Source organism: Kwoniella bestiolae, chromosome 2 (assembly GCF_000512585.2).
Source record: "Kwoniella bestiolae CBS 10118 chromosome 2, complete sequence".
In the NCBI taxonomy this organism is placed as follows: Eukaryota; Fungi; Basidiomycota; class Tremellomycetes; order Tremellales; family Cryptococcaceae; genus Kwoniella; species Kwoniella bestiolae.
Genome location: NC_089242.1, coordinates 425,557 through 451,900, shown reverse-complemented (window position 1 = coordinate 451,900; position 26,344 = coordinate 425,557). Strand labels below are relative to the sequence as shown.

General features: G+C 47.6%; 11 protein-coding genes across 11 annotated transcripts; 7 read left to right on the top strand and 4 right to left on the bottom strand.

The window, feature by feature from the left end:
- Positions 1 to 127: 127 nt before the first annotated feature.
- Positions 128 to 2,745, top strand: I302_103311 (uncharacterized protein; the record flags this gene model as incomplete). The annotated part of the gene is made up of 8 exons (XM_019188684.2): positions 128 to 264; positions 360 to 587; positions 797 to 1,320; positions 1,362 to 1,591; positions 1,649 to 1,741; positions 1,800 to 2,188; positions 2,255 to 2,497; positions 2,592 to 2,745. The coding sequence occupies 8 exons, from the start codon at positions 128 to 130 to the stop codon at positions 2,743 to 2,745; spliced, it is 1,998 nt and encodes a 665-aa protein (XP_019048246.2).
- A 783-nt stretch (positions 2,746 to 3,528) lies between these two features.
- I302_103310 (uncharacterized protein) lies at positions 3,529 to 4,762 on the top strand (the record flags this gene model as incomplete). The annotated part of the gene is made up of 3 exons (XM_019188683.1): positions 3,529 to 4,170; positions 4,236 to 4,389; positions 4,557 to 4,762. 3 exons carry the CDS (start codon positions 3,529 to 3,531, stop codon positions 4,760 to 4,762), a joined length of 1,002 nt encoding a protein of 333 aa, XP_019048245.1.
- Positions 4,763 to 5,964: 1,202 nt separating this feature from the next.
- Positions 5,965 to 8,211, top strand: I302_103309 (uncharacterized protein; the record flags this gene model as incomplete). The annotated part of the gene is made up of 5 exons (XM_065869646.1): positions 5,965 to 6,315; positions 6,371 to 6,643; positions 6,707 to 6,981; positions 7,064 to 8,043; positions 8,117 to 8,211. The coding sequence occupies 5 exons, from the start codon at positions 5,965 to 5,967 to the stop codon at positions 8,209 to 8,211; spliced, it is 1,974 nt and encodes a 657-aa protein (XP_065725718.1).
- Positions 8,212 to 10,399: 2,188 nt separating this feature from the next.
- I302_103308 (glutamine synthetase) lies at positions 10,400 to 11,797 on the top strand (the record flags this gene model as incomplete). The annotated part of the gene is made up of 5 exons (XM_019188681.1): positions 10,400 to 10,484; positions 10,610 to 10,755; positions 10,826 to 11,128; positions 11,199 to 11,363; positions 11,423 to 11,797. The coding sequence occupies 5 exons, from the start codon at positions 10,400 to 10,402 to the stop codon at positions 11,795 to 11,797; spliced, it is 1,074 nt and encodes a 357-aa protein (XP_019048243.1).
- A 1,314-nt stretch (positions 11,798 to 13,111) lies between these two features.
- Positions 13,112 to 14,507, top strand: I302_103307 (uncharacterized protein; the record flags this gene model as incomplete). The annotated part of the gene is made up of 2 exons (XM_019188680.1): positions 13,112 to 13,200; positions 13,256 to 14,507. The coding sequence occupies 2 exons, from the start codon at positions 13,112 to 13,114 to the stop codon at positions 14,505 to 14,507; spliced, it is 1,341 nt and encodes a 446-aa protein (XP_019048242.1).
- Positions 14,508 to 14,756: 249 nt separating this feature from the next.
- Positions 14,757 to 16,544, bottom strand: I302_103306 (uncharacterized protein; the record flags this gene model as incomplete). The annotated part of the gene is made up of 5 exons (XM_065869645.1): positions 14,757 to 14,851; positions 15,021 to 15,162; positions 15,331 to 15,725; positions 15,820 to 16,112; positions 16,234 to 16,544. The coding sequence occupies 5 exons, from the start codon at positions 16,542 to 16,544 to the stop codon at positions 14,757 to 14,759; spliced, it is 1,236 nt and encodes a 411-aa protein (XP_065725717.1).
- Positions 16,545 to 18,152: 1,608 nt separating this feature from the next.
- I302_103305 (uncharacterized protein) lies at positions 18,153 to 20,547 on the bottom strand (the record flags this gene model as incomplete). The annotated part of the gene is made up of 8 exons (XM_019188678.1): positions 18,153 to 18,246; positions 18,379 to 18,739; positions 18,804 to 19,021; positions 19,111 to 19,237; positions 19,322 to 19,466; positions 19,528 to 20,067; positions 20,137 to 20,238; positions 20,350 to 20,547. 8 exons carry the CDS (start codon positions 20,545 to 20,547, stop codon positions 18,153 to 18,155), a joined length of 1,785 nt encoding a protein of 594 aa, XP_019048240.1.
- A 560-nt stretch (positions 20,548 to 21,107) lies between these two features.
- Positions 21,108 to 22,316, top strand: I302_103304 (uncharacterized protein; the record flags this gene model as incomplete). The annotated part of the gene is made up of 5 exons (XM_019188677.1): positions 21,108 to 21,165; positions 21,233 to 21,296; positions 21,359 to 21,802; positions 21,913 to 22,006; positions 22,113 to 22,316. 5 exons carry the CDS (start codon positions 21,108 to 21,110, stop codon positions 22,314 to 22,316), a joined length of 864 nt encoding a protein of 287 aa, XP_019048239.1.
- Positions 22,317 to 22,381: 65 nt separating this feature from the next.
- Positions 22,382 to 23,301, bottom strand: I302_103303 (uncharacterized protein; the record flags this gene model as incomplete). The annotated part of the gene is made up of 4 exons (XM_019188676.1): positions 22,382 to 22,624; positions 22,774 to 22,947; positions 23,030 to 23,157; positions 23,244 to 23,301. The coding sequence occupies 4 exons, from the start codon at positions 23,299 to 23,301 to the stop codon at positions 22,382 to 22,384; spliced, it is 603 nt and encodes a 200-aa protein (XP_019048238.1).
- A 404-nt stretch (positions 23,302 to 23,705) lies between these two features.
- I302_103302 (uncharacterized protein) lies at positions 23,706 to 24,210 on the top strand (the record flags this gene model as incomplete). The annotated part of the gene is made up of 3 exons (XM_019188675.1): positions 23,706 to 23,736; positions 23,900 to 24,075; positions 24,178 to 24,210. 3 exons carry the CDS (start codon positions 23,706 to 23,708, stop codon positions 24,208 to 24,210), a joined length of 240 nt encoding a protein of 79 aa, XP_019048237.1.
- Positions 24,211 to 24,532: 322 nt separating this feature from the next.
- I302_103301 (uncharacterized protein) lies at positions 24,533 to 25,981 on the bottom strand (the record flags this gene model as incomplete). Its single annotated transcript, XM_019188674.1, has 8 exons — positions 24,533 to 24,758; positions 24,926 to 25,035; positions 25,101 to 25,156; positions 25,264 to 25,396; positions 25,502 to 25,520; positions 25,587 to 25,617; positions 25,686 to 25,693; positions 25,773 to 25,981. 8 exons carry the CDS (start codon positions 25,979 to 25,981, stop codon positions 24,533 to 24,535), a joined length of 792 nt encoding a protein of 263 aa, XP_019048236.1.
- Positions 25,982 to 26,344: the final 363 nt, after the last annotated feature.

Genomic DNA, 26,344 nt, shown 5'->3' with positions numbered 1-26,344 from the left:
GCTACAACATCCTCAAACTTCTATGCAGGAACCTCTTTGGCTATGCATCTTTCTTCGCTCTCTTGCATAGTACACATATCGTGATCATCTCGTCTCACCACACACTCACAGACGGGAAGAGGGCAAGATGAACGGATCAGCTGAGAGACAACCACATTTCGATGACATACGGCTCTCGCTCGATCCGGCGACACTGGATACTGCCCTCGGTAAAAAGAAAGTGCAAGCTATAGACATCGATGGTAATGTATTATACGATGAAGAGTGAGTTGCTTCTGCTCAGGCACGTTATCTACCTCGTGCTGTCATGAGAGGGTTACTCTGCTAAAACCCAAATTACTGATATGACTATCTCACAGAAGAACGACAAATGATAAACTGACCGAACAGCTGGAGAGGATATGGAACGAATATCCCAATGGCCTGTTGGATATTAGCGAAGAAAAGTTGGAGAGGCTGCCACCAGATGCAGATGCAGTCAAGAAGGAGGAAAGAAAGGAGGATCAGGAGGAGGAGAGGGACCCTTTCAAGATGATGAGTAGGGGAGATATGGATCAATTGCGGATCGAGGTGCATGAACAGTTAAAGTGAGTCATGATGTGATGAGACTGAAGTGCATGAACTTTGTCAAACTGGGGCAGTCTGGAGGTTCAGCCAAACCAAATAAGTCTTTGTTAACACTTATTGCGATGTGAATGTCATCCGTCCCCGTCCCGACAGTTACATCAAAACACGTATTATCATACACAAATACGTTCATTTGGTTTTGCGTGCTAATGTCAATCTTCTTAAACAGTGCCGCACGTAACGAACTCTGGTTCGTCCTCGAACTCGCCAAGACCCTCTCTGCCTCCTCAAGCTTCACCAGTCAGCCCCCACCTCCTCCCAACCAGCTTCCAGATACCGCTCCAAAGAAGGGTAAACCTAAACCACCTAAAGCCAACGAAGCAGAGACCAAAAGTTCTTCTCTACCCGCATCTGTCCCCCAAGAACCGCCAATCCTACCACCAGGTACATTTTCCGTCACCCCATCTTCCCAGCCTTCGAAGCCCTCTCACGCTCAAGTACACGAACTTGAAGAGGTCCTCAAGGCAAAACAACAAGCATTGGATGAATGTTCCGCATTGATAGATTCGGCAGTATCAGAGTTGCAGATGATGGCTACAGCTGGAGACAGGTTCTGGAGGGATGTGAGGAAGTTGAAAGATGGGGAAAATGGAAAGGGTCAATGGGCGATAGTGCCTAAACCTGATTTTGGAAGGACGATGGTAGCGGGTGAAAAGTCGAAAGATGTAATCATACCTTATTCCATTGACGAAGGTAAGTCTATCATACTGCGAATGTCGTGCTGATGATGATAGCTCCACGAACGACGAGATCTCGATGTCTGGCTGCTTTCGACCTGGACCCGACCAAAGAAGATGCCCTCACTTTTGGATCTAGGTCCCATCTACGCTTAAAGGTCACGTTGAAGGATATCTCGGGATCTGTGGTGGGGTCTTCTCCCGTTAGTTTGGGAGATTCATCAGATGTGAGAGCGCAGATGGAGATCGCGCAGATGGAGGCGTTCGATGAGGATCTCTTTGGTGTGGTACGTTTGGTCTTCCGTTCTTTTTCACTTGAGAAGTTAACTGAAGCTCCTTGTCAGCTCCGTTACGAAGCGTCCCAGATATCCAAGAGTGAGCTCGAGCCGAGGTCTGTGTCACTGCCGGCGGCAGAATACACCCTGGCTTTTGAGTTGGTGAGTTACGACTACTCATGTGCCCATATCATACGACGCTAACGGGTGAAATGGCTAGTATGACACGAGATCTGCTTCTCAAACGCCTAACTCTCCCTTGTGTGATCTGATTGTTTCCTCGGCAAGGTTAAACCTCCTTAATATCCATCGTTATCGCAAAACTAGATTGGTGTCTCCTATTTCCTCGGAAACAACGATACCGACCATACTCAAACCTATCATCCACGCATTGAGATACCGGCAATTATGTAACACCGTAACCACGACTCTTACGAACTTCTCCAATCTCTTCAGGACGGCCGGTCTAGAAGCTTCCTCAAATTGTCAGATGGCAGTGGGTCAATCTTCTTCCGATGCAATCAATCATTTCTTGATTGGTCATTCCTTGATTGGTCATTCGGATGCGGGGAAAATAAGCGGGACCTATCAATTAGACGTGGATGGGTGGTGAGTAGCCCATCTTCAGGAGTATTGCCAAGATTGAAACTGATCAAATCGTTTGATTCAATTCAGTCCTGGAGTGAAGATCGACACGATTTTCCCTTTCAGGACCAACGTGATACTGTCCAACGCCACATTCGAACTTTCAAACCCCGATGAACTACCCCATATCCTATCCGAGGAATTCGCATCGCAATTCCTCCATTTGATCTTCTCGGAAATCCGAAACCGAATCACAGATGCGTCAATCAGGTCCAAGGTGTTTATGGATGAATTGGAAGGAGTCATACTTCTGGGTCAAGCCGGTCAACTGAGGTGCGTGAATTCTAAATATGGTGTCAGGACTGTCTGAGACAACCGCTGTGATTGGAAGAAACGTTTGATGACTAAGCATCTGTGACGGAAACAGAATCTTGATACCTCCGCCATTCAACACAATTTTGATCAACGTCGATCAGTCACCCCAAGTGGAACCTCCTGTAGCCGAGGGATACGACGCTCGACGCGATGGAGATCTGCATGTATGGATAGACAGGGTAGTTGAGAAGCTGATCCCGGGGTGATGTTAGATTATCCCTCGGTACAGGCGATGCATCTGTTCTCGTATTGTACATGAGCATGGAGATGATCCGCAAGCACATGCTGTATGCATCCACAAATTCGATCATTCATCCCTTACAAGCCAACAACTTCAGGTTCCGTCCGGTAAGAAGAAGGCATTACATCGCATTACGTGATTTACCCTGCTTTGGGAAGTAACCTACCAACGTGAGATGCGATGAACCCTCTCATTAGGCGTTTCTCCCGGGGACGGCAGAAAAACCCGATTGCCAGCTGAGACAAATTGCGGTATCCGGGATCTACATTTTGCTGAATTTCTGTATTTCACCCGATGCATCCGCACTACGACGACAGGGGAAAGAAGGCTGAGCGCGTGTCTGCAAGTCGTACTTCGATCGATTCAAAGACGTTTCTAAGAATCACGCTTGTTAGACTGTAGATCCCGTTCAGGAACCCGGCGAATGTATGTATTTTTAGTCACATTGTTCTTGTATCAAGGAGGGGAACCGAGACATTCTGGTTACATCTGATAGAACGAGATGTCTCGGATAACACGAATACGGGAAATTTTCCTCATTCCTCTTGATCCGCAAGCTTTGCATACGTGACCTCTACCTCAAAAATGGATATATAAACTCCCTCATCGCCCCCTCCTGTTGTTAAGAATTCTTCACCCACAATCTTCCAAACGAATCCACCAAGTACTCTTACTTACTCCCAAACCCACCACCCAACCCTCTCGACCAACCTCCCCTCCCGACTTCCTCGTATAGTCTTTAACAACCATGTTCTTCTCCATCCAAACCATTGCTCTCGTCGCTTCTACCGGTCTCTTGGCCGCTCAAGGAGCTTCAGCTATCTCAGTTGAGGAAAGGTCCACTTCTTTGTGCAACCAACCCAACTACGGTGCTTCCGGCTACCCATGGAAATCCAACTCTACCCCTGGATCTTTCTGTTCCAAGAACAAACCCTCCAACAACAGATACTGGAAACAAATGCCCTTCTCTGACAGCTACGACAAGGTCAAATGTTCCGGTTCCTCCAGAGGACGATACAACGTCTGTAACGGCGGTAACAAGAAGACCAACCTTCCTAAGAAATGTAACCCCCCTCACAAATTCCCATGGGGTTACAAATCTCCCACCGTCTCATCTTCTTCGGCCGCTCCTGCCAAATCGAGTGCAGCAGCTTCATCAGCCGCGGCTGCTTCTCCCTCCGCTTCCGGTGCTGCCTCCTCCGCTGTAGCCTCACCAGCTGCCTCATCCGCCGCTGCTTCATCTGCTGCCGCCTCCCCTGCGGCTTCATCTGACGCTGCTGCTTCTTCCGCTGCGGCTTCCTCAGACGCTGCCACCCCCGCCTCGGCTGCTCCTTCCGCCTCGGCCTCGGCTGTCGTTGACCCCCTCTCTTACCCCGTTTGTGAGACTACCGTGAGTGAAATCCCAATATCATCACAAGTAGTGACACAATGCTGACATTCTCATCGATATCGCAGTACCAAGTGACCTACCAAAACTACACTCGAGTAGCCGCCAACGGTGTCTGGATGGGTCTCACCATGGGTGCTGCCGCTCAAGATGCCTCTTACATGACCTACACTCTTTCCACCTCGGTCGATGACTGTCTCGCAGCCTGTGACCAAATCGAAGGTGAGTCGCGCGTCCATCCCCTCCATGTCCCTCGGCTCTCACGATATGCCACAATCACCTCGCTACCCTCCAATCTTCAAACCCTCATGTCTCCACTCCCTCTGATTCGATTCTCTTCATCCTTGGGCCAAAATAAAGCTGACTTCCTTCTCTTCCTTCCTCAAAAGGTTGTGTCTTCGTGAACACCTACTATGATGTCAACGAAGAGGAGAACTACCTCCCCAAGCACACCGACGGTGTCCTCACCTGCGCTATGTTCTCAACTTGCGTCAGCACCGACCAAAACGATAACTGGGGTGGTCAAGATGACCCCAACACCATCGTCAACTCTAACGGTTACTGCAAGTCCTCCGCCTGTGGTGCTCCTGCTTAAATCTGTTCTGTTCTACTTGTAGAATGGGCGAGCAGGTGGTTGGACCCGCTAGTACCGGTTTTCTTAGGTTGATAGTCTTGGTTGTTTTGTAGGATATGTATTTGCGTTATGAGATCGGTATGTTGCGATGCTCGTTCGTGCCTTCTTGATCAAGTTGGTGGTGCATTGTTCGCATAAGTGTGCGATAGTTGGATTTGACATCTATGACAAGAAGAGGGGCCCGGCATAGGTGCAGAAATAGTGCCACTGCGAACATTGATTGGCATTGTGAGTTCTAGGAGGCCGTAGTACGGTAAGCTGCGCAATATCGAAAGCTTGATCTCTCCGTACGTGATCCAGCTGTCATCCAACGGTGCTAGTTCAGCGCAGACATACTTTCCAGTGTTCGAGTTCGGTCAATTCTCCACACCCCTTCCTCGTCTGGCCTGATGTATGTAAGCAGTTGTGCTAAAGATGTTGAAGGAGCGACATTAAAGGAGCGACATTCACCTTCCTTCTATTCATCTCTCATTTATGTGTCAATGCCCCACTGTGCATCCTGCATGACGCAGCATAGGTACATCCTGCGCATGTGCTTATGGTATTTCTCAAGTTCTCTTAATCACCTTCTCACCAAAGTCGCAACATCTCGTAGTCCACACCCCATACATTCTTTCCGAAATCGGACTGAAAGCTAAGCGCCACACTCGGCCGAAGCACCGTGCCTGAGCTACGTACTGTGAGTTCATGCAGCACATCATATTCAAAGTTTGTTGCGCAGGTGGAAAATGCTGCGAGAAATCAACAGATTGACAATAAAGTACTGCGAGGCGAGCGAGTGGATCCTGCGCAGGTAAGGCTACCGCAGCTGCAGCTCAGTCGCTCGACACAACAAAACTTTTGGTTTTGGAGCTTGGAAGACAAGCAGTCCTTGCATCTGCGAGCATTAGGAACGAAAACAATTAAACTACGCAACCTGCAGTCAGCAGTCTGCAGTAGTATCTGATAACGACATATCACACCGCTCCGATTTCCCACGATCTTTTCTTGGTTCTGGTCCTTTCGGCCACGACTATACCTGCGATACTTGGCATCAGCGCCATCATATAACCCACAGGAACATCTGCAATAACCCTTTCTTCCCCTCTTTTACCTCTTCTCTTTTGGTAGTAATTACGTCTGTTGTATTAACGACGTTTAAATCAATCAATCAATCATTCGACATGGCTTCGTTGCCTACCTATCATCCCGTACCGACGGATGAAAAGTCCGCTGTGGACTTCTACCGCGACGAGGAGAACGTAGATGTTAGCAAGATCCATCCTGCATCTGTTGGATCGCCCACCGCGGCGTACATCCCCCAAATTATCGAATCAACCAAGAAACCATTATCGAAATGGAAGAAAGCTCTCTTGGCCCTCGCTGTAGTCTGGTTCACATTCACTGTCTTTGGTCATATTGGTCGACATGGTCATGGCCACAAGCATGGTGTTAGCCAATGGAGGGGACAAGCTGGGAAAGATGGTTTCACTCCATGTGGTGGTGATGGTTTTGGTAGATCACAAGAAGATGAGGTAAGTTCATCGTCATCTTCACAGGCAGCATATACTGACATTTCTGATTTCATAGATGACTGTCGTTCCTACAGTGTATGGTACAGCTCTCGCTCTTGAGGACAACCAACAAACGGCCAATGCGACTTTCTCGATCCCTTTGAGCAGACGAAAGACCTTCAATCTCAACTTCAAAGGTGCCGAGGGGAATGTCATCATTTCTAAATCCGAAGTAACCCCTCAAGATGACGAGAGGTCCGCTCAAATCATTGTTGAATCCACTTACGAAGGTGATGTAGAGGGAGTGGAGATGAGATCTGGTGAATGGGCTGATGAACTTGTCGTCTCTGTGAGTGCTCTCTCCTTCCAATTTAAACCACATCTACTAATGCACAAGGGCGATATGTTATAGTCAAACGAAATGAACAACCACAAGATCTACTTGATCCTTCCCTCATCCGAGACCCGAGTCAGATCCTCCCTCTTCATCTCATCCTCCAAATCACTCAACTTCGAGATCGACCCCTCAGCTCAAGGTATCACCTTCCGCGACCTCAAGCTTCATTCCGAGTCCGGAGATATTAACGTTCCTTCGTTGGTCGGTTCAAAGGTCGAATTGGAAACTACTACTGGGGCTGTTGGAGGTGTCTACAACGTTTCAAAGGCATTGATATTGAAGACTGTCACGTGAGTCGCCTTATCGTCTTACTGCACTTTATCATACACATCAAGAGAGATGGCTAATGCATGTTCATGGTTGGTACGATAGCGGGAACATCAGTGCTGCGGTTCATGTGCTTCCTCCATGGGATGGTCCTTCGAGAAGACCACCACCTCCCCACGGTGGCGACAAGCACAAGCCTAAACATGACGATGACAAGCACAGACCCAAACACCACGATGACGATGATGATGAGGAGGAAGAGCATCATCACAAACATCACAAGAAGAGCAAGAGCAAACACCACAAGAAGAGATCTCACCACCACCACAAGAAGGATGAACACTCCAAGCAAAAGAAGAGATCATGGTTCTCATCCCTCTTCTCTTCTCACCCGCCTCCACCCCCTCCTCCTCCCGGTCCTCCTCCGCCCGAACCAGCCTTCATAGGTGCCACGTCCATCACCGGCTCAGTAAATTTGACTATCCTCTCTCAAGGATCATACACCTCTTCCGAGATCAGAGCGAGCTCAACGTCCAATAACGTTACTATCCAACATGCCGAGAACTTCAGAGGGTTCTACGATATCTCTACTTCCATTGGTCAATACAATGTATCGATCCCTGAGAAATACAAGGACCATCATATCTTGACGACTGGAGTTACTGAGACTGGGGGATTCGAACATGGTTTGGTAGGGTTCAAGAGACCAAAGGGCGAGGAACCACCCAAGAAGAAGTTACCTCCTGGTGGAGATGAGAGGGTGAAGAGGGAGTGGGATGATGAAGTTTACGAGGATGAGGCTTTCGAGGGTGAATATCCCCCTCCTCCACCCGGACCTCCTAAGGGAGAACATCCCCCTCCTCCTCCACCACCTCACGGTCCACCCAAGGGAGAACATCCCCCTCCTCCCCCTCATGGTCCACCAGGAGGTGAACTCCCCCCTCCACCTCCTCCCCACGGTCCACCTGGAGGTGAACACCCGCCACCCCCACCGCCACCTCCTGGACCTCCGAAGGGAGATCATCCTCCTCCACCTCCACCAGGAGGCGACCATCGACCACCACCCCCGCATGGTCCACCAGGAGGTGAACATCCCTCCCCCACCACCACCAGGAGGCGAACACCCACCTCATGGCCCCCCTCACGGTCCACCCAGAGGTCCACCACGAGGTCCTCATCTCCCACCCCCTCCTCCCGGACATTCCAGAGTCTTCGCCCACGCCGATATTGGTAATGTCCAGATCGTCCTCTAGCTAGGTCACTCGTTATCTTATCAGTGCTGTATGCCGGTATATTGAAAATCGATGATACCGCTCGATGAGGTGGACCTAGCTAGGGAGGATGGAGATGCGTAGGACGGACTTTGTTGGAGATAATGTATTTGAATCTAAGATACCTTGCGACTGCGATGTTTTGATAAATAATGACTGAGTCGTAAATATACACGGATAACATAAAAAACAAAATGAATGAATGTATTTGATTATAGAGTGTAATGTTCAACCAGGACTTATGGAACATGAACCGAAGACATTAAAGGTAGTTGCGTTATAATTAGATGTGGTAAAGCCTAAAGATGAGCTGGTTCGTACTGATGAATGATGGGACGTGTTGATCAGAACTCAGCACCATGGTCAACCTTGTTTGTGAGCCACCATGTTGGGGATATGACATGCGACCGGAGGTTCGATACGATATCGCAAGCGAATACCTTTCCGAGATGGAAGTCCGCTTCTGATGAGGTCTTGGTATCTCCTGTCCACTGAGAGATCAGTAAGATATCGTTAGTCCAAGGCTTCATTGTGAGTTATCTGACACGCTGTCCGCGACTGAACTGATAAGGTCCCGATAAGAATTCATCAACCGATCGAACGGAAGGATGGGAGGATATGGCGATAGCCCCGACGACGTGAGAAGATACGGTCTCTCGGTGATACCAGATTAGAGCCTCCTTTGTTCAATTCGCTCGAGATCAGTTACTTTGAGGCGACTTCCTTCGGACTGAGACACAGGAGCTTGATAAGCACCCCACTTTGGGTATGTCAACACAGCTCAATCGTTCGTAGTCAGCTCAAAGGCGATTCCGTCGGTGACGAGCCAGCGGATGATAATTGGCATGCTTGCTTGCTTGCTGCAAAGGAAGCATTCCATCAAGCGATAGAGATGATCGAACGGGTGGGTTTCGCATCACTCACTCGTTCAAGCGCCATGGTAACACGGCTCACAGGAGTTGCAGTATAGTAGTCGAATCCGGACCGGTTAAGCGGCCATTTGGGTATACCGAGCATTCATTCGGTTTTATATTTCCCCTTGGGTGATAGATGTTTGCCGCGCCAATCAGATTGATCGTAGAGCAAACGCATTATTACTGAAAGAGGTAATTCAACGGGGAAAATCGTACATCCTGAGCAGTGCGTCCCTGAGATTGTCGAATTGGTTGGGGCAAGTACGAATAGCAACCGTAGAGCTCCCCCCAAGCTCTGGCTGAGGCTGAGGCTGAGGCTGGGCTGTTCGGGGTTGGATGAAAGGAAGGGAAGGGGAAGGGGGTTACACAGCACTTCAGCTATGCATAGTTTTAGTACAGTGCTATCACAGCGGACAGAGCATCAAAGGATCTTTCTGCCCTCTGAGCTGTTTCCCGGACACAGATAAGAGAGTGAGTATTTGGATGGTATTTCGGAACACTGCTTATCTTTAATCTCATTGGTCAATCACCACTGTATAAAACCCCTCTTTATACTCGAGTTACTCTTTTTTATCTTTTTCATATATACCAACCTGTTTCGTTATCTTCACTTTGACTCATATCCAACCAACCTTCTTCAGTTTTATTCTCATCATCATTATCATCATCTAATTTGCATAAACAGCATTTTGGTTTTCTTTTTCCATCTTCATCTTCATCTTCATCTTGATTTCTCTGTGAGTAGTAACCTTTCAAGCGCTGTACAACGGTAAAGCCGTGCTAAGTGCTAACGACTCATATCTGTATTCTACCCAATTCGGAAATTCCACTCTGACTCGTCATTTCCCACTTTTCACCTTCGCTTGTCTGCCTGCCCCCCTCCCCCCCCCTCGTCTCGTCTTGTGACCAACCCAACCCAACCCAACCCAACCGACTCACCCTGGAACCATTAACGCCATTCGCAATTCCCCCCATACCCATACCACTCCATCGCATATCTATCATCCATCATCAACCAAATTTATACATCCATCCATCCTCCTACCCCATCCCTTCCACCTCTATCGTCTTATCGATAAACCCACCTCGCTCACCCCCATCACCCCCTCCCAATAAATCCAAAACACCAAAAACATATCCCCCTCTTCTCTTTTCCTGATAACCACCGCATATCGTATATCATCCCTCATTTGCGATACAACAATCTTTTAGGAATTCTCTTTTTCAGTTAAAAGACCAGATTTTGAATAATCACCATGTCCGAACTTATCGCTACCAAACGAGTCGACTTGCTCGCTCCTTACCTTGCCCTTGACCAAGGATCCAAAGTTCAAGCTGAATGTGAGTCCTGTTCTTGCCACTACATTCTATCACACGACATCCCCTCCTTTCATCTGGTAGTGAGACATGAGCTGATCAAGTTGAATTCTATCTTCCCCGTACTCTCCTTTCTTGCACACCAATAGACATCTGGATTGACGGTGATGGTGGTCTCCGATGTAAGACCATGACCCTCGACAAAGCTCCTGCTTCCGTTGCCGACCTCAAGGAATGGAACTTTGACGGTTCATCCACCGGTCAAGCCCCAGGTGACAACTCTGATGTCTTCCTCGTGAGTCGAATACTCTTCCTCCCTTCGCTTGTAAGACGAACCGTCGCTGATGGTTTTGGAATTAACGTAGCGACCTGTTGCCATCTTCAAAGACCCTTTCCGAGGTGGAGCCAACATCCTCGTCCTCTGTGAATGTTACGACAACGACGGTACCCCCAACAAGTCCAACTACCGAGCCAACTGTAAGAAGAACATGGAATTGGCCAAGGAACACCAACCTTGGTTCGGTCTCGAACAAGAATACACCCTCTTCGATGCCGACGGACAAGTCTTCGGTTGGCCCAAGATGGGTTTCCCAGGTCCTCAAGGTCCTTACTACTGTGGTGTCGGTGCCGGTCGAGTGTTTGCCCGAGATTTCATTGAAGCTCACTACGTGAGTCTGCCTCTACCCCCCTCAGATTTACGACGTAGTTTATGCTTATATCTGCTTTGATTTGACATAGCGAGCTTGTCTCTACGCCGGTGTAAACATCTCCGGTATCAACGCCGAGGTCATGCCTTCCCAATGGGAGTTCCAAGTTGGTCCTTGTGAAGGTATTGACATGGGAGACCACCTCTGGATGGCTCGATTCCTCTTGCTCAGAATCGGTGAAGAATGGGGTATCAAAGTGAGTCTTTTCTCCTTACCGACTTGGGATCACATGTGCTGACTATGTCCTCCCCGTAGCCATCTCTCCATCCCAAGCCTCTCAAGGGAGATTGGAACGGTGCCGGTTGTCACTCCAACTACTCCACCGTCGAGATGCGAACCCCTGGTAAAGGTATGGCCGCTATCGAAGATGCTATCAAGAAGCTCGAGAAGAAGCATCTTGAACACATTGCTGTTTACGGTGAAGATAACGACCAACGATTAACCGGTAAACACGAGACCGCCTCCATCACGAACTTCTCAGCTGGTGTTGCCAACCGAGGTGCCTCCATCCGAATTCCTCGACATGTCAACGCTCAAGGTTACGGTTACCTCGAAGATCGACGACCTGCCTCCAACGTCGACCCTTACCGAGTTACCTCCATCCTTGTCGAGACTACCCTTCTTTCTTAAACTTCTTCTCCCCCCTCCTTTCTTTCTTTTTGCTTCGTCTTTAATTAGTTAAGTTAGTCTTTGTGGAAATCCTCCATCCCCCCGTTGTCCTAAAAATCAATCAATCCTTATCACCCTCTTTCTCTCCTAGGTTTCATAGCCAACATAACCGACCATTCTCTCAAATCCTACCCTTCTTTTTATATTTTTCTCTCTTCTTAGAAGAACGAGGACGAGGAAGAGTAGGAACACGGTCAGGTGTGTGGAGTATGAACACTGGTAGAAAGGGGAGCGTGATTGTGTATCATCATTTGGTAGTAGTTTGGTAGTGGTTCATGACTTGTTCATGCATTTTCTGGTCTCCTGAATAGCTCATCTTCTTGGATATTGGATACCACACATGTCAGCAAGAGATATTCACCCCACTCTCGATCACGTTGGTTTTAACCATCAATGCGCCAAGCATAATTGCCTGATGTGAAGGGAAGGGAATGGGTTACCCGATCATTACCGCTTGAAAAGGTGCCACATTTTGTTGTTCCTGTATCATACTGAGTTATTCCCGCACCAAACGCCGACGCGTGCGTGCACTTTAGCGTCAATCGGTCCAGTCTATGGTATCATAACATCCCCTCATCTTCCATCTTCCATCTTCCATCTTCCGTCTTCCGTCTTCCATCCCCCTCTTGGTTCTTCTCTTCTTCTTCTATCCATCTATCAACATACACAATTCATGTCAATATAGCACATCATCAAGCTCATCCAGAGCTACCCAGTGAGTACTTATTCAATCTCGTCTCTCCTTTTCTTAGTCCCCTGTTCGTATCCAATACCCTCTCCTCAAACCCATCTCTACCTTCCCATACAAATGATTATCGACAAAGAATCGCTACTCGAGAGTTACTTCCCCGTCAAAAGGGATGGCAGACGACTAAATCTTATCTATACCCAAATTTATGATGTTTTATCTCATACCTTCTGTCTCTTGGTGTCTTCGTTGTTATTCGTGAAGACGAAGCTGATTGAAGGAGTTTGGTTGCGTTGCGCGGTAGTAGGTCTAACATTGGTTACGATCATTCTGGAGAGGTGATACCTCTCTTTAATCTTGTGAGTGTTCCCCTTACTTCCTGTCCTCATCTTTATTTTCCATACTACCCCGCCAAGGATTATACACAAAAACCATGACAAGCATATGTAGGACCCTTCGGGGACTGACTATAAAGTTTTTTTCCAACTGCTGTATGATGGCTCTTCTTCATCTCATCATTTTCGATAGACTATAAACGAGAAATGATGCTGGGTAGAATGCTGACTTGCGTCTCTTACAGATCCAAGATGCCACCTCAATCTACACACCACCATCATCCGAGGTACTTCGGATCTCATCAAGTGAGGAGTAAACCAGTGAACCAGAATCTGCTAGAGTGCGTTGACATAATAGTCGATAAGGTGACCAAGCTAATTCAACTCTTTTATCAGATCTATCCCCTCTATGGACAAGCTGTCATACTATGATGCACCCGTTTCACCCTCCTCGTCCTCTTCCGCCTCATCCGACGATTCCATCGAACATGCCCCCCGCAATATACTCAGCAACTCAGGTAATAAGCTCAACCCCCATGCCAAATTCATGCGTCGAGGGAAGATGTACGCCTGGGCACCTCAATACGAAGACTCTAAATCCGATAAACTTGTCCGAAAGCGATTGAAGTTATGTCTCCAACAACTATTACCCGATGCAGCTACCGAGGTCGGCGCCCAACCACCTCAGAATATCGTTGATGCTGAACAGAAGAGGAAATCGCGGAAGAGGAAAAGAGGGAACGAGTCTGACTTTGTCTTACCTCATCTCCGAAGTCCATCCCCACCTATGACAACCACCAAACTAGCACCAATGTTGGCTTTACCGCAAACGTACCTTGATATCCTCACCAGTCCATCTATGAGACACACACTGGGTAACGATAGTATGGAAACTGGTCTACAGAGAACTGCCGGAGAATTATTAGAAGGTGAGAAACCTTTGATGCAAGCTCTGGGTAGGATGCGGGATATAGTAAGGCTTTTACAGGCGGATGTACCTGTCATTCCTAAAACTGAGGTACCCCAAACCAATGGTGAACCGCCCCGAAATGGCGATGAGGATATTTCAAGTACGAGACCCGACCAACAACCTCAACCATCTGCAAGAGACCCAAACCATATCCCTCCATTACCCCATATATCCGATACCGACAATCTCTGGAGGGTAACTCAAGAATTGATCGGTACTCCTGCCAACGGTCAGCCATCGGTCTTACCCCCACCAACACTCACATACAGCGCTACACCCGCCGAATCAGTCATACACTCCAATGCCAATCCCAGTTCCAATTCTGGTGAACCCGAACCTGTTCCTACACCATTACAGCGCCTCTTCACATGTCCGGACGGTATAACCCTACGAGCCGTACCCAACACTGCGCATCCGGGATTCCATTATCCCCCAGGACACAGCTTACATCCTCAAACCATCAAGTATAATTTAGATATGACGAATCAGTGTCGGGCGGTGGATGATGCGCTGGAGAGGATTGGCGAGCTGCTGGCGGACTGTAATGAGTATAAAGAACGGTTGGAGGAGGCTAGAGATCGCGTGGCGGACGTGGCGAGAGTTAGGAAGAAGGTTTGGAGTGTTGTGAGAGAACGAGGGGGGTGGGAGCTGGATAGGAAGGAGGCGGATAAAGAGTGATTGATTGTACCATTGGTTGTAAATAGAATAGAAGGAGAAGAAACATCTATATAAACATAAATCAAACTTTGTATATTGGACAGTTGTAGCGAAACATAACGAATGAACACCATCATTGGCTCAATTTTCAACTCGCACTGCACGGATAAATTGCTCTGCCGAGGACCCTGTCTTTCCCCATGGTATTGATGTGATACAGGTTGCATAATGGACATACTTCATAGCCTTAAACATCGACAATGGTTCGTACTAGGTGCGCATGAAGTTCATGTTGATCTCCCGCTCAATGACATCTTTATTCCTACTTCCTTCTGAGACTTGTGAAGATCTCAGCACCAAAGGATCTGGGCAACAGTAAGAATGGTGCGACAAAGAGACTTAGAAACCTATCGAGCAATTCAAACAGAGTTAGCGAGATACACCATCACCGGTGCTGAGATGCTGAGGATACTTCGCACGCATGAAGAGGGTGAGGGATGAAGGTACGCTGGGATGCAAAGTAGAAAGACATACCGTACTTTGTCCCCGCCATACGCATGTTCTTCTTGTTCTGCGCGATCCGATCTTCCAGCTCTTCCCTCTGAGTGTAGGCGGTATTGAGTAGTGAGGTGAGTTGATGTCGTTGAGAGGCGAGACCCTTGACTTGGCCGATTGGCTAGGTGGTGGAGCGGGATTAGCAATGTGTTTGTGTATGATCGTGAGGAAGTCTGCTACGAGTAGTATGCTAATACACTGTAGCTTTCAGGGCTTCGTGATTGATGGATCGATAGACTCGACAGAAAGAGACCAGTAGACTAGGACCGAACAAAAAAGTATGACCCACCTTATACTCAAACTCATTCTCATTAATCTTCCTCTTCTTCATCAGCCCCGCCCTCTCCTCCTCCCTCCTTGCCTCCTCCACACCATTGATAGCATTGACCTCCAGTATATCATCCTTGAACTGCCCATCTTTAAACTCGTTCCAGTGCTTACCGACTCGTCCATCCTCCGTTTCTTCCTCCTCTGCTGAAGGAGGAACAAAGAAGGAGGCGTAGTATGCTGGATCGTAGGCCCTCCATTCGCCTGAGGGGAGCTGGTAGTATCCCGGATAAGGATCGTTAGGAGTGGGTGCGGGGGGGATGTAGTCTGGTGCGAGTGGGGCGGAAGATATGAGGGTGGGTTTGAGGGTGGATGAGCTGCTTGAGGAGGAGGGGTGGGCGGCGGCGGGGGTGGTAGCTTTGGGGAGAGGGGTGGTTAGTACATTGATGCTCGGCGAGACGACGAGTAAAGCGGATTGGATGAGGAGAGAAGCAGGTGAATAAAGACTTACATAAGCCAAATAGGTCTAGCTGCTCTTCCTCTTTCTTCTTCTGAGCCTTTCTGGCAAGACTGGGAGGTAACAGCTTATCTTTCTCGTCATCCTCATCGTCATCATCCGCTACTATTGCCCTGGTACTGCTGAGAACAGGTTTAGGTATATTGATTTTTGATGTTGAGGCTGATGCAGACGAAGAGGGAGTGGCCATCGATTTATTCACTTTCAGACTTGAGGCTTTTGAGGTTGATGTAGTTGAGGTAGGTAGTTTACGTTTCGGAGGAGGAAGCATACCCAGTAATGATGATCTGTCATTACACATCCGCTGATTAGCTTACTGTATCATCGGGTCAGGAGGGCCCAAGTCGACAAGTATGGGATCATATGCAGCACGTTAGATTCAAAATGAATAAAGGATATTCGACTCACCCTCCCTTGCCTCCTGCTATCTTAGGTTTCTTGCTCTCCCTCTCCCCATCCTCATCCACTTCATCCTTATCGTCTCCTCCATTCTTGACAACATCTTCTGCGTCGTCCGTGCCAGCCTTCGGTAAGCCCAGAGTAATCTTGACGGGCTTCTTAGCCTTTGGTAAGGCAGGTTTCGCCGCACTCGTAGAACTGGAGGGTATCGCCGTTCGTGTTGGAGGAACAGTCGTCGTCGTTTTGCTGGGCTTGACAGATGGTTCGACGTCTGATCCTGCGTCGGAGTCCGAGTCGGAAGCATAGTTCGCTAGTAACATTGTATGTCTTCTGCTTTTTGTTGATGTTGAGTAGAAATGTGAGGTATAGTGAATGGAAGTTGATTTCAGAAGAGTTGAAATAATTCGAGATGAATGATGTGGTGACGTTATGGGTTTACTCGTTTGGTGGCAACAACCCAGATTGGAAACCGACCGATTTCTTTTAAAGCTTCATTGTCCCATTCACGCTACAGTTTCTATCAATCTAGCACCTCAAGACCTTCTGAGATCAACCTCTAGGTCTCTCCTTCCATGATTTGATGTCGACCAAGGCAAAAAATGCATGAAAATACCTCTGGAAAGGTCGGTCTCGCTAAAACCAACTAAAACAGTAGGTAAGTTATATATACATCACAAAATTCCGAAATTTCAAAAAATCGCTGAATGGCGAGATTTAAGGCGAGATGATGGAGCGGTCTAACATGCTGTCTTAAGGAGAAGATTTCTCTGCAAGCGAAAAACATCCTCGGCAGTCCTTCGGGGCCTGGGTTCGAATCCCAGTCTCGTCAAGATTCATTTTTTTGGTCGTGGGCATGAAGAGGAGAAGTGATGAAGTCGACGGTGGACTGGGTGGATGAAGAGGTATGCACAGATGGAACGGTAGTGAGGGGAGGATGTGAGTGGACTCACAGATGGATTGAGCGCCAAATACAGCGCGCTTTACTCGGGATCCAGATCTAGATCAAGACGTCCGATTATCGAGACCACGGTCGGTCGGCTATCGTCAACAGCTCCTGGGATCGATGGGTCGTCATTGCATCTGTTGAAATCAATTTGTATGTCAGATGAGAACGCAAATTGATCGCTTGTGCTTGTGATCTCACTGAGGGACTCAGGTCAGACATGACAGACAGACGGGGATAGTGAGTGATCATACAGGGTCTGAAGTTGATGTGGGCGGAATGAACTCACTGATGAAGCAACGTATGAAAAAAGAAGGACGAAACCGGGTTTTTCTTACTACGGAGAGTGCAGTGATAGTGAGAATAGAAAGCGTAAGATAGAATTCAAAGAAGAATCAAATCAGGGGGGAAACCACCCAAGCGGGTCAGGTATATATGTGTCAGTGTTCTTGATCTGTGTGAGAATGAAAATCTTCTTTCTTATGGGAAATCTGAAAGAGGGGTCCCTGAAAATGCAAAGTTATCGGACATCAACAGGACTAGGGTTCTGCATATTGAGGTGGAGCTGAGTCAGCCAAGAGTAGTGAACGACGAGAAGTCATTTGAACGGTGTTTGATTGGGAATGTGCACTGATCTTGTGTTTGTGTGTGTGGGTGTGGCGTGTTCCCGTCTCTGTGTACATCAGAACTTGAGGTGGAACAGCGTTCATCCCAGAATCCAGCGACTGTTTAGCCATGTGAGGATGTCTTGTCGCAGTTCAGCATCAATCATCATGACAAGGATCCGGATCTGATTGTGCAAAGACACACTGAAATCACCGTCTGGCTCTGGGTGGTCCCAGACGGAGTGCGGATCTTGTTCGTATTTCGCGAGCTTCATCAATGATGCCATACTAAAACCAAGCAAGATCATTTCATTTCGACATGTAGAATGCATGATGCTTCGCCTCGTCAATCATATCTGTTTCTCTCACGTGCTCTTCCTTTACTTCTCCGATTTACCTACCTTCAACCCCGAATGATCCACTATAAACGTCCCATTCGTCTGCACCTTTGCGTATTCCCCGATATCCACCCATCTACATCATAAGTGGAATCAGCCATGTCGTCCGAATCTTCTATCGAGAAACCTCATCTGTCCTATACAAAGGTAGAAAATACAGAAAGAAGGAAGGAAGAGAGAGAGGAATCACTTGGATCAGTCAACTCACCCATTCTCATCCCCCCTCGCCCCATCAACCCTCTCCAAAACGCTCGGACCCCTAATCCAAATCTTGCCATCAATAGGCTCGTCCCCATCTTCCTTGAAACCTTTCTCAACCTCATCTCCCTTAAGAATAACCTCCACATTCGATGCGGGGGGTCCAGAATGAACGATCTCGGGTTTACCACTAGGAGTTTTCGATTCCCACATATCCACTTCTTTTAGGATGTGTCCTACGCCTGGTGATTGCAGGTCGTAGAAGTGAGTTACGAATACTGGACCTGTGGAATATGGGGATGGGTGTAGTCGAGTGAGAGGGAGGGATAATAATAAGTGGGAGGCTCCGAGGGCGTCAGGTGGAGGAGCATCTGTTGAACCAGCTCATACGTATCAGTCTTAGTTCTGATTAGGGAGCTGAGCGAATCGACCCACCTCCAACGAGAATGACACCCCTCAATCTTTGACCTGCTATTCCACCCAAGACATTCTCCCTCATACCTGACCATAATACCTTGTCCCATAGACTATCTCGATCGATATGTCCAGCTCTGATCGAATGGCCCTTGTGTCTCGCAGCGAGAGTAGCGAAAGGGTGGGAAGTGAAGGTGTATTGGAGTCGATTGAGCAGGGCGTGGTGGTGTTTCGGTGAGCTATGGCATAACGCTATCGATGAGCATTCCATCTTCGTTGGCAAGACATAAGATATAATTGATGATGTTATTCGTTGATATAAACTTACATGAACAAAATGGTAGGTTTCGGTAAACCTCCTTTCTTATCCGCCAGAACTTCCAGCTCAGACGCATGATCCACTTCCTCAGGATTCCATGTGGGTTCATGATTTCCTATCAGTCTGAAACTTGCGCCTGGACATAATTACGCTTCCAGGATCAGCTACCTCCCATATTCCATGTGATCTGAGATTTTTTATTATGGTATGAATGACCCACCAGTCCATACACTCGCCAAAGCGATGGTCATACCCAGCGGAGTAGTTAGCGGAACAGCGCTGGCAACAGTATCGTGCAATGCTGCCGAAGGTCGTTTGTCGGCAGGGAAGAGCGATAAGAGGGATGCAATCCCAGCAGTGACGTTCTATCCTCAAGGCATAAGCTTTTAATTTCCTACTAGAAGGTCAGGGCAAGAGTGAGCTCACAATATGAGTGACCTTGTTAACTACTACTTCACCACCATCCTCAGAATAGTAATAACTATGCACATCCACATAATGACTTTCTGGCGCTTCATAATTTTCACTCTGAGCTTTAGGCGATTCAGCAACCTCCCAAATATCTTCCCAGTACTTGACGTTGATCCCCTTAGCTTTAGCTTGTCCAATCACCTTGTCGCTCTTCCTAGCAGGATCACGAATCACCAGTACACCGCACGAGTTCTGACTCTCGTATATTTCTTCAATGACATCTTCCAGCAAGTCTACATCGGTAACTACGATGCCAGCTTTAGGATGGGCGTTCGACCTAAGAGAGGAGCTGAGTAGTTTGGGTGAAGGTAGGATAACCAGCGGTCTGTCCCTTGTCGAAGCTATTGAGAGGAGCAGGAGAGGGAGCGAAGTGGAAGGTGAGGGTGGGAGCAGACTGATAATTGAGGATGGCCCATCGGATGATGAGTCGGGGAAGAGGAGAGATAAGCCGATGGGGATAAGGCGAATCATTTCTGAGAGACCTTCGTCTGTGATCTGTAGCAAATTTGTTTTAAACTTCGTTCAGCGTTCCTTGTGGGACAACGAAAGATGGGCAATGCTTACAGGTACATCGAGGATGAACCTCTCTTTCTTCGGATCAGTGATTTTAGGTCCATTGACTACATCCGAGACTACCTTGACTGAACTGGCAGGTCTTACCGTTAGCTAGTAGTAGACAATATCCCAATGTCAGCGTCAGCAATAGCAACAACATCGAGAATATTGTCAGGAACTTGAGGATGTATATATAGAAAGCGGAAGAAGTCTAAGACATACCGGTGCACCCTGTCCTGTAGCCCATGATCTATATACCCCAGTTTCCCCACTCTTCCTCACTTGGGATACTTCACTTTGCTTACCCAGCAATAAAGGGTGAACGAGCGGTTGAGGGGTGGAGAAGAATCGGTGGTATATCGCTAGAGTCGCTAGGAGGAAGAGGAGGATGACGGTTAGGTTGTCGATTTCGATGTCCATGGTGGGTGTTGATACTGTGAATTATGGGTTGGGATCGATGGGTATGTTACGAGATATGCGGTAGGTTGAGAGAGAGATGGGAGATGGGAGATTGAAAGAGAAGGGTTTTGATTCTTGATTTTGATTTTTGATTTTTGATGCGGACTAGTACTATGCGGAAATGACTTTTGGTCTCGTGATATGATTCGATGATGGATTATCGCTTGATGGATGTGATTTGCTCCTTGCTAGATGGCATGACGATGTAGAGAGTGCCGTGTATGCTTGTGATGGCAGAGTGATTGATGTGTAGAGTCAACGAGTAGAGATGCAGATGTGAATGCATATGAGATGGATTCTACTTTATAACAGGAGAGGTGGTCATGGTCGTATGTTACGCGTATTTCGCCTATCTTCGTACTCATTTGACTTATACCGTAACAGAGTGGAGGGTAACCACGTAATACCATGAATCACCTGGACAATCCATCGCATATCTCCCAAAGTGATAATTGCATTTCGTGTTACATTGTTGGATCCAACACTGTCTTGACGCTCTACGCTACTACAGGTATATCAGAATGAGCAGCGAGCATACAGATGTGTATGCTAACCATCCCGATGAGTATTATCCTGGCAGTGAGTCACCCTCGAATGCCACGTCGAAGCAACACCTGACGCTGACATATCGCTCGAATTCCATTAGTCCGTCAGCGTTCAAGACCCGGTGAAGCTCCCAAAGAAGAGATATACGATAAGACGAAAGATGCGTAGGTTTATCCTTCTCTCCTCCTGTCCCATCCCAAGGTACCAAGCTGAGAACACAAAGAAGATACGGCAACATCGTAACAGACAAACCATCCAACCGAGCCATCCTCTCCTCTCAGCGCCGACGACTAGAACACGAATCGAAACTCAAAGCCCAACAACTCAAAAAGCAAGAACAGCAAAGACGTGCCAGTGCCAAGCAGTCATCAGACTGGACTATCCGAAATATCCTGCCCATCCTCCTGTTCCTTCCCTTACTATCCCTCTTCCTAACTCAATCTTTCTCATTCGGCCTCTCCCCCTACTTCCTACCTCCCCTTCGAAGATACTGGAACGAATTCCCCCTAAACCCATTCAAGATCCAACTCAGGACATTTACTCCGCAAGAATTGTTGATGTATGATGGTTTAAGGGAGGACCGACCTGTTTATCTGGCTGTGGATGGGGTGGTATTTGACGTTAGTGCGAATAGGAGGATATACGGTAAGGGGGGGAGCTATAATATGATGTGAGTGGTGACTACATCTTTGATACCTCCAACCCCATCCAGATGTAGAGCTTTTTAGGGCTGTATGATACAGTTGAAGTGCTGATGAATATTATGTTGATGATATGTAGGGCAGGGAGAGACGCTTCGAGGGCATTCACTACGGGATGTTTCGAAACTCACTTAACGCACGATACGAGGGGATTGAACGATGATGAACAAGCTGTACGTATCAACCTCACATATCATCATCGCTTCTATCATGGAACAACCTGACTCTTGTACTTAACAAAAAAAATATTGCTAATGTCGCTCACGTCCCCACACACAGGCTCTTACACACTGGAAATCTTTCTTCCTGAACCACGAGAAATACCATAAAATAGGCTACGTCCTCAACCCCCCTCTCACCGAACAGGACCGAATTCCCGAGCCTTGTCGAGTGGCCGAGCCAGAATCAGGGAGTCAAGGGCAACATGCCCCCGGAGAAGCAGCTGCCAAGAGGGGAAGACACAAGCCTGGTCCTGTACAATGAGAGTTGATGCATATATCTATCTATCATACATGTCACACGTCGTGTCAAATCATATATATGTATATCTATCGTTTCCTACCTGGTGGAGGGGGTGGCGGTAAGCTGAACAGTCCTCCCACTCCGCCAGACGAGGTTGACGGTGGAGTGGTCTTCTTGTTTTCCCGTCCTGGGATGTTGATTTTGAATGTCTGGCCTTCTTTTAGGGAATAATCTTTAGGTGGAGCAGCTGGCTTGGGAGGTTCTGAAGGGTTCGTTGAGGAGGTGGAGGAGGGGTTGGAAGTTCGTTTGGCGACTGATTGAAGGGCGACCTGTAGTATACAGATCATCGGTATTGGTTAGCTCGTATAATCTGGATTGGATGTTTTAGTACGGTATGAGCAATACCGATGTGTACCAATTTCCAAATTGTCGATTCGAGTACTTTGCTTTACAGATGAACTGTATGATAATCACTCACCTGGAAATCAAAAGCCTCCCCTCTTTCCTGGAATCCCATCCCTATATAAGCCCTCTTCCCCCCCTCACCTTCCACCCTCAACACAAAGTACCTCGAACTATCTAAAACAGGTTCGACCTGAGACCAAGGCGCGGCGTAATTCACCTGAGCGAAAAGTTCACCCGTACTTGAGTCCTACATCGCCCGCCCCTATAATCAGCATCGAACCCTTCCTTCCGTATGAACGGACAAAAAGCAAGAGCAGGACAACACACACCTCAAGACGTATATCGCACCTTGAACCAATTTCCAATACCCTCAATCTCCCTTTCCATAGGAATGCTTCGACATTCCAATCTGCTGCTTTGTAGCCTGATGAAGATGTTCGAGGAGGAACTTGGTAGACTGTATAGCAAGGGCACACAGATTCCGTTGTTGAGCATCGTCACTACTAGCATTTGCATTTGACAGCAGACGTGAACTATACTCACCCATCACCTCCCTCGATACGAAGAGCACCGACTCGATCTCGTCTGATAGTATGTCCATGGTGGTGATTTCTCCTTTACCCTATGTAAGTCAAGTAATTTTGATCGTCTATACGCATAACATGTATACATCAAGTCCTACACCATGTATATGTGTGTCTTTGTCTGTTCTGTAGGAGAGTGCGGGGTAACTTGGTCACTCTCACTTCCACGCGTCAGACTCGTGCCTAGGTACCCCAGCTTAACCAGAGGGAATAAACAAGTCACGGTGGCAAACATACAATCCAAAGGAGGGGTATGACGACATCACCCTTGCATCAATCACACTGCTCATTCCTCGGACATGTCACTGAGAGTGACAACAAACACGCCATCGTCGGAATATCACCTAATAGCTATATAAACAGCACTAACAAACATTTTCAACTCTCTCTCTTCAACATGACATCTATGAATCAGATCAACATGACTGGAAACAAGAAAGAACAAGAACAAAGTGAGTTATCCCTTCCTCCTACTACCATCTTCCCACGCTACACGTATCTACCTTCTCTTATGCCCAATCTACTATACGACCCCATCTCATCACCTCGACCCTTTCATATTGAATATCATCCTATCTTGACCTCGCCACTGACCTCTATCTCTCGGTGGAGTAGGCTTCAACATCCTCCCTCACCCTGCCAAGTCGAACAACCCGGCAGACCTCAACTCCGAGCCAGCCGAGCACGGCGGACTACAAAGTGCATCGTACAATGCCTATAACGCGAAGGGACCCCATATCCCAAGCCATGAGATCCAACAGGGTTTGGAGAAGCCAAAGTCCAGGGAAGAGGTGAGTCGCCGATCCGCTCCCACCTCCAGAGTTACTTAGTCTCATCATCATTTCACTCGTTATGGGTTATTTCGCTGATACATATGTCTTGTCTGATTACAGTTGAAAGCCGAAGCTGAGAAACTCAACTCGTAATTTACTTATCACCAGTGCTTCTAGCCAGTGGAGGAAATATGGAATGTCTGTAGCCCCGGATGTAGTAGTTGTACCACCTTTGAACGATGATATGCAATGAATGCTATGAGATTATGCTATCTATATTCCCTACAATGGCTCGACATATACAAAGATCTAGCCTCCAGGGTAGAAAGACATGTTCGAGCCGCAGCTTGATCAAGGTCCTTCATCCCTCACACCCATCTTCACAGCAACGACTTGTCAGTCTCTTCTACCATGCCACCTTTAATCCTCTCCTCTCAAAAGGGATAATCATCAGGCCGTATTTCCCACCCATACCTCAAATATACATTCCCCAATCGCTTATCTCCCTCAATGGCGGGGGTTTCGGCGTCCCCCCACCCATCTCAACATCCCCATCGGTGAAATACCTCGGTGGTTCTCCTTCTTCAGGTATTGGGCCCAATTCCGACCCAGCACCTACGGCCCATCGGGCTTGATCTGCTTCGTCGTCTGTCTCTGGTGGAGGAGGTGGGTGAGTTTCGAGAGGGAGAATTAGGCGGAAGCTATAGCATGTAACATATAGGTTAGCATGAACGCATAAATGAGATAATGCGTCCATTCCCATTAAGTTTCAGGGAAGGATAGCAGACGATGGAGAACGTTGATGATGTATACTTTCACGCAATGAATCTATTCGACAATGGCCATAAAGACAGTTTGACAGACTCACGCATCTTTATGATTAGAATAGAACCTGTGTAATCTTTTTTCTCTCAGGAAACCTAATCTGTCGTAGAGCGATAAAGAAGGGGCATTGTCGTATTCCGTTTCCAGCACGACCTGTACATGGTGAGAATCAGATAACATCAGCTTTCAGCTCTGCGAATAAAGGTGGCATGACCTACCTCGTGCGCACCCCTTCGGGCCATCTCATCAATGGCCAATTCAACCAATTTACTCGCTAAAGTATGGATACACATCAGCATTTCCCTCGCAGTCTCAAAGAGTTTGATCATTCCAGTCCACGCTGCAGCCAGATTGATCTGTCAAGTGGAAGATGAAACCCACCTATACCCCTCCTTCTCCATGCTCTATCAACACTCAACATAGCTATATACCCTCTATTAGTCTTTCCCCGGTGGGAGTCTTGTTTACATATTATAGTTGCTATTGGGTCTGTCGAGTGTGGTGAGGGGAAGACCTATGTGCAAGTCGATCAAGTTAAGCCGCTTATCAACTTGATGTAGAAGATGATGATACGCAAGGGGTTATGGGATAAGGTAAGGTGTAGTATGGAACGACATACAAGAAAAGCGAGATGTGGCCTGCACGACATTCTCATTAGCTACGTGTACCATCTTTTGACTTCTACAGCTGATAGACATACATACCAATCAATCAAGAAATACCTAAACGTATACACTACCCATCAGAAGTATCAACGTCTATTTTCCCCCCTGGTCTCAATGTCAAGAATCACAACAACATACCATTATACCTAAAACAATAAAACAAATCCAATCCTATCAGCCTACGTCCAACCCCCCAGCGTTCTTATGGAAGTACAAAACACTTACGGCTCAGACAGCTCCTGCTCCACAAGCCTCATCATCCCCGGCAAATCACTCTCCTCATCCCTAAACGTCCTATAAAACAACTCATCTCCTCTTTCATCCACTAGCGATTCAGTCTCGGGCTCAGCTTTGCCTTTTCCCTTTGGATCGTTTGGGATGGGCGTTATAGTTCGGTCGGTGGGGTTGGAGGGAGCATGGAGGGTGGATATCATCGAGTTTTTTCCGGACGATTTTTGTATAGCATGTGATATGTGTTGAAGTGAAAGGTCAATCAACGTTGAGTTGGATGCAAGGGAAATCACTGTTGGACTTGGAAAACGCGTGTGGAGGTTGAGGTGATGTTTTGCATAAAATACTCATGATGGTTACTATGGTGGCAGTGGCATCCTGAGCGGAACAGAGCAGTGAGATGGACAAGCGTACAGTTGGATTTTGACGTCCACAGCCTGAGGTATGCACAGACCTCGCGTAGGATCGGCTTTTGGATTATGATCATCCATAAAGAGCCTCTTCAATGGAAAGGCTGTCCGACGGAGGCGGATATCATGAGAAGACAACTCGTTCGAATTCATCGA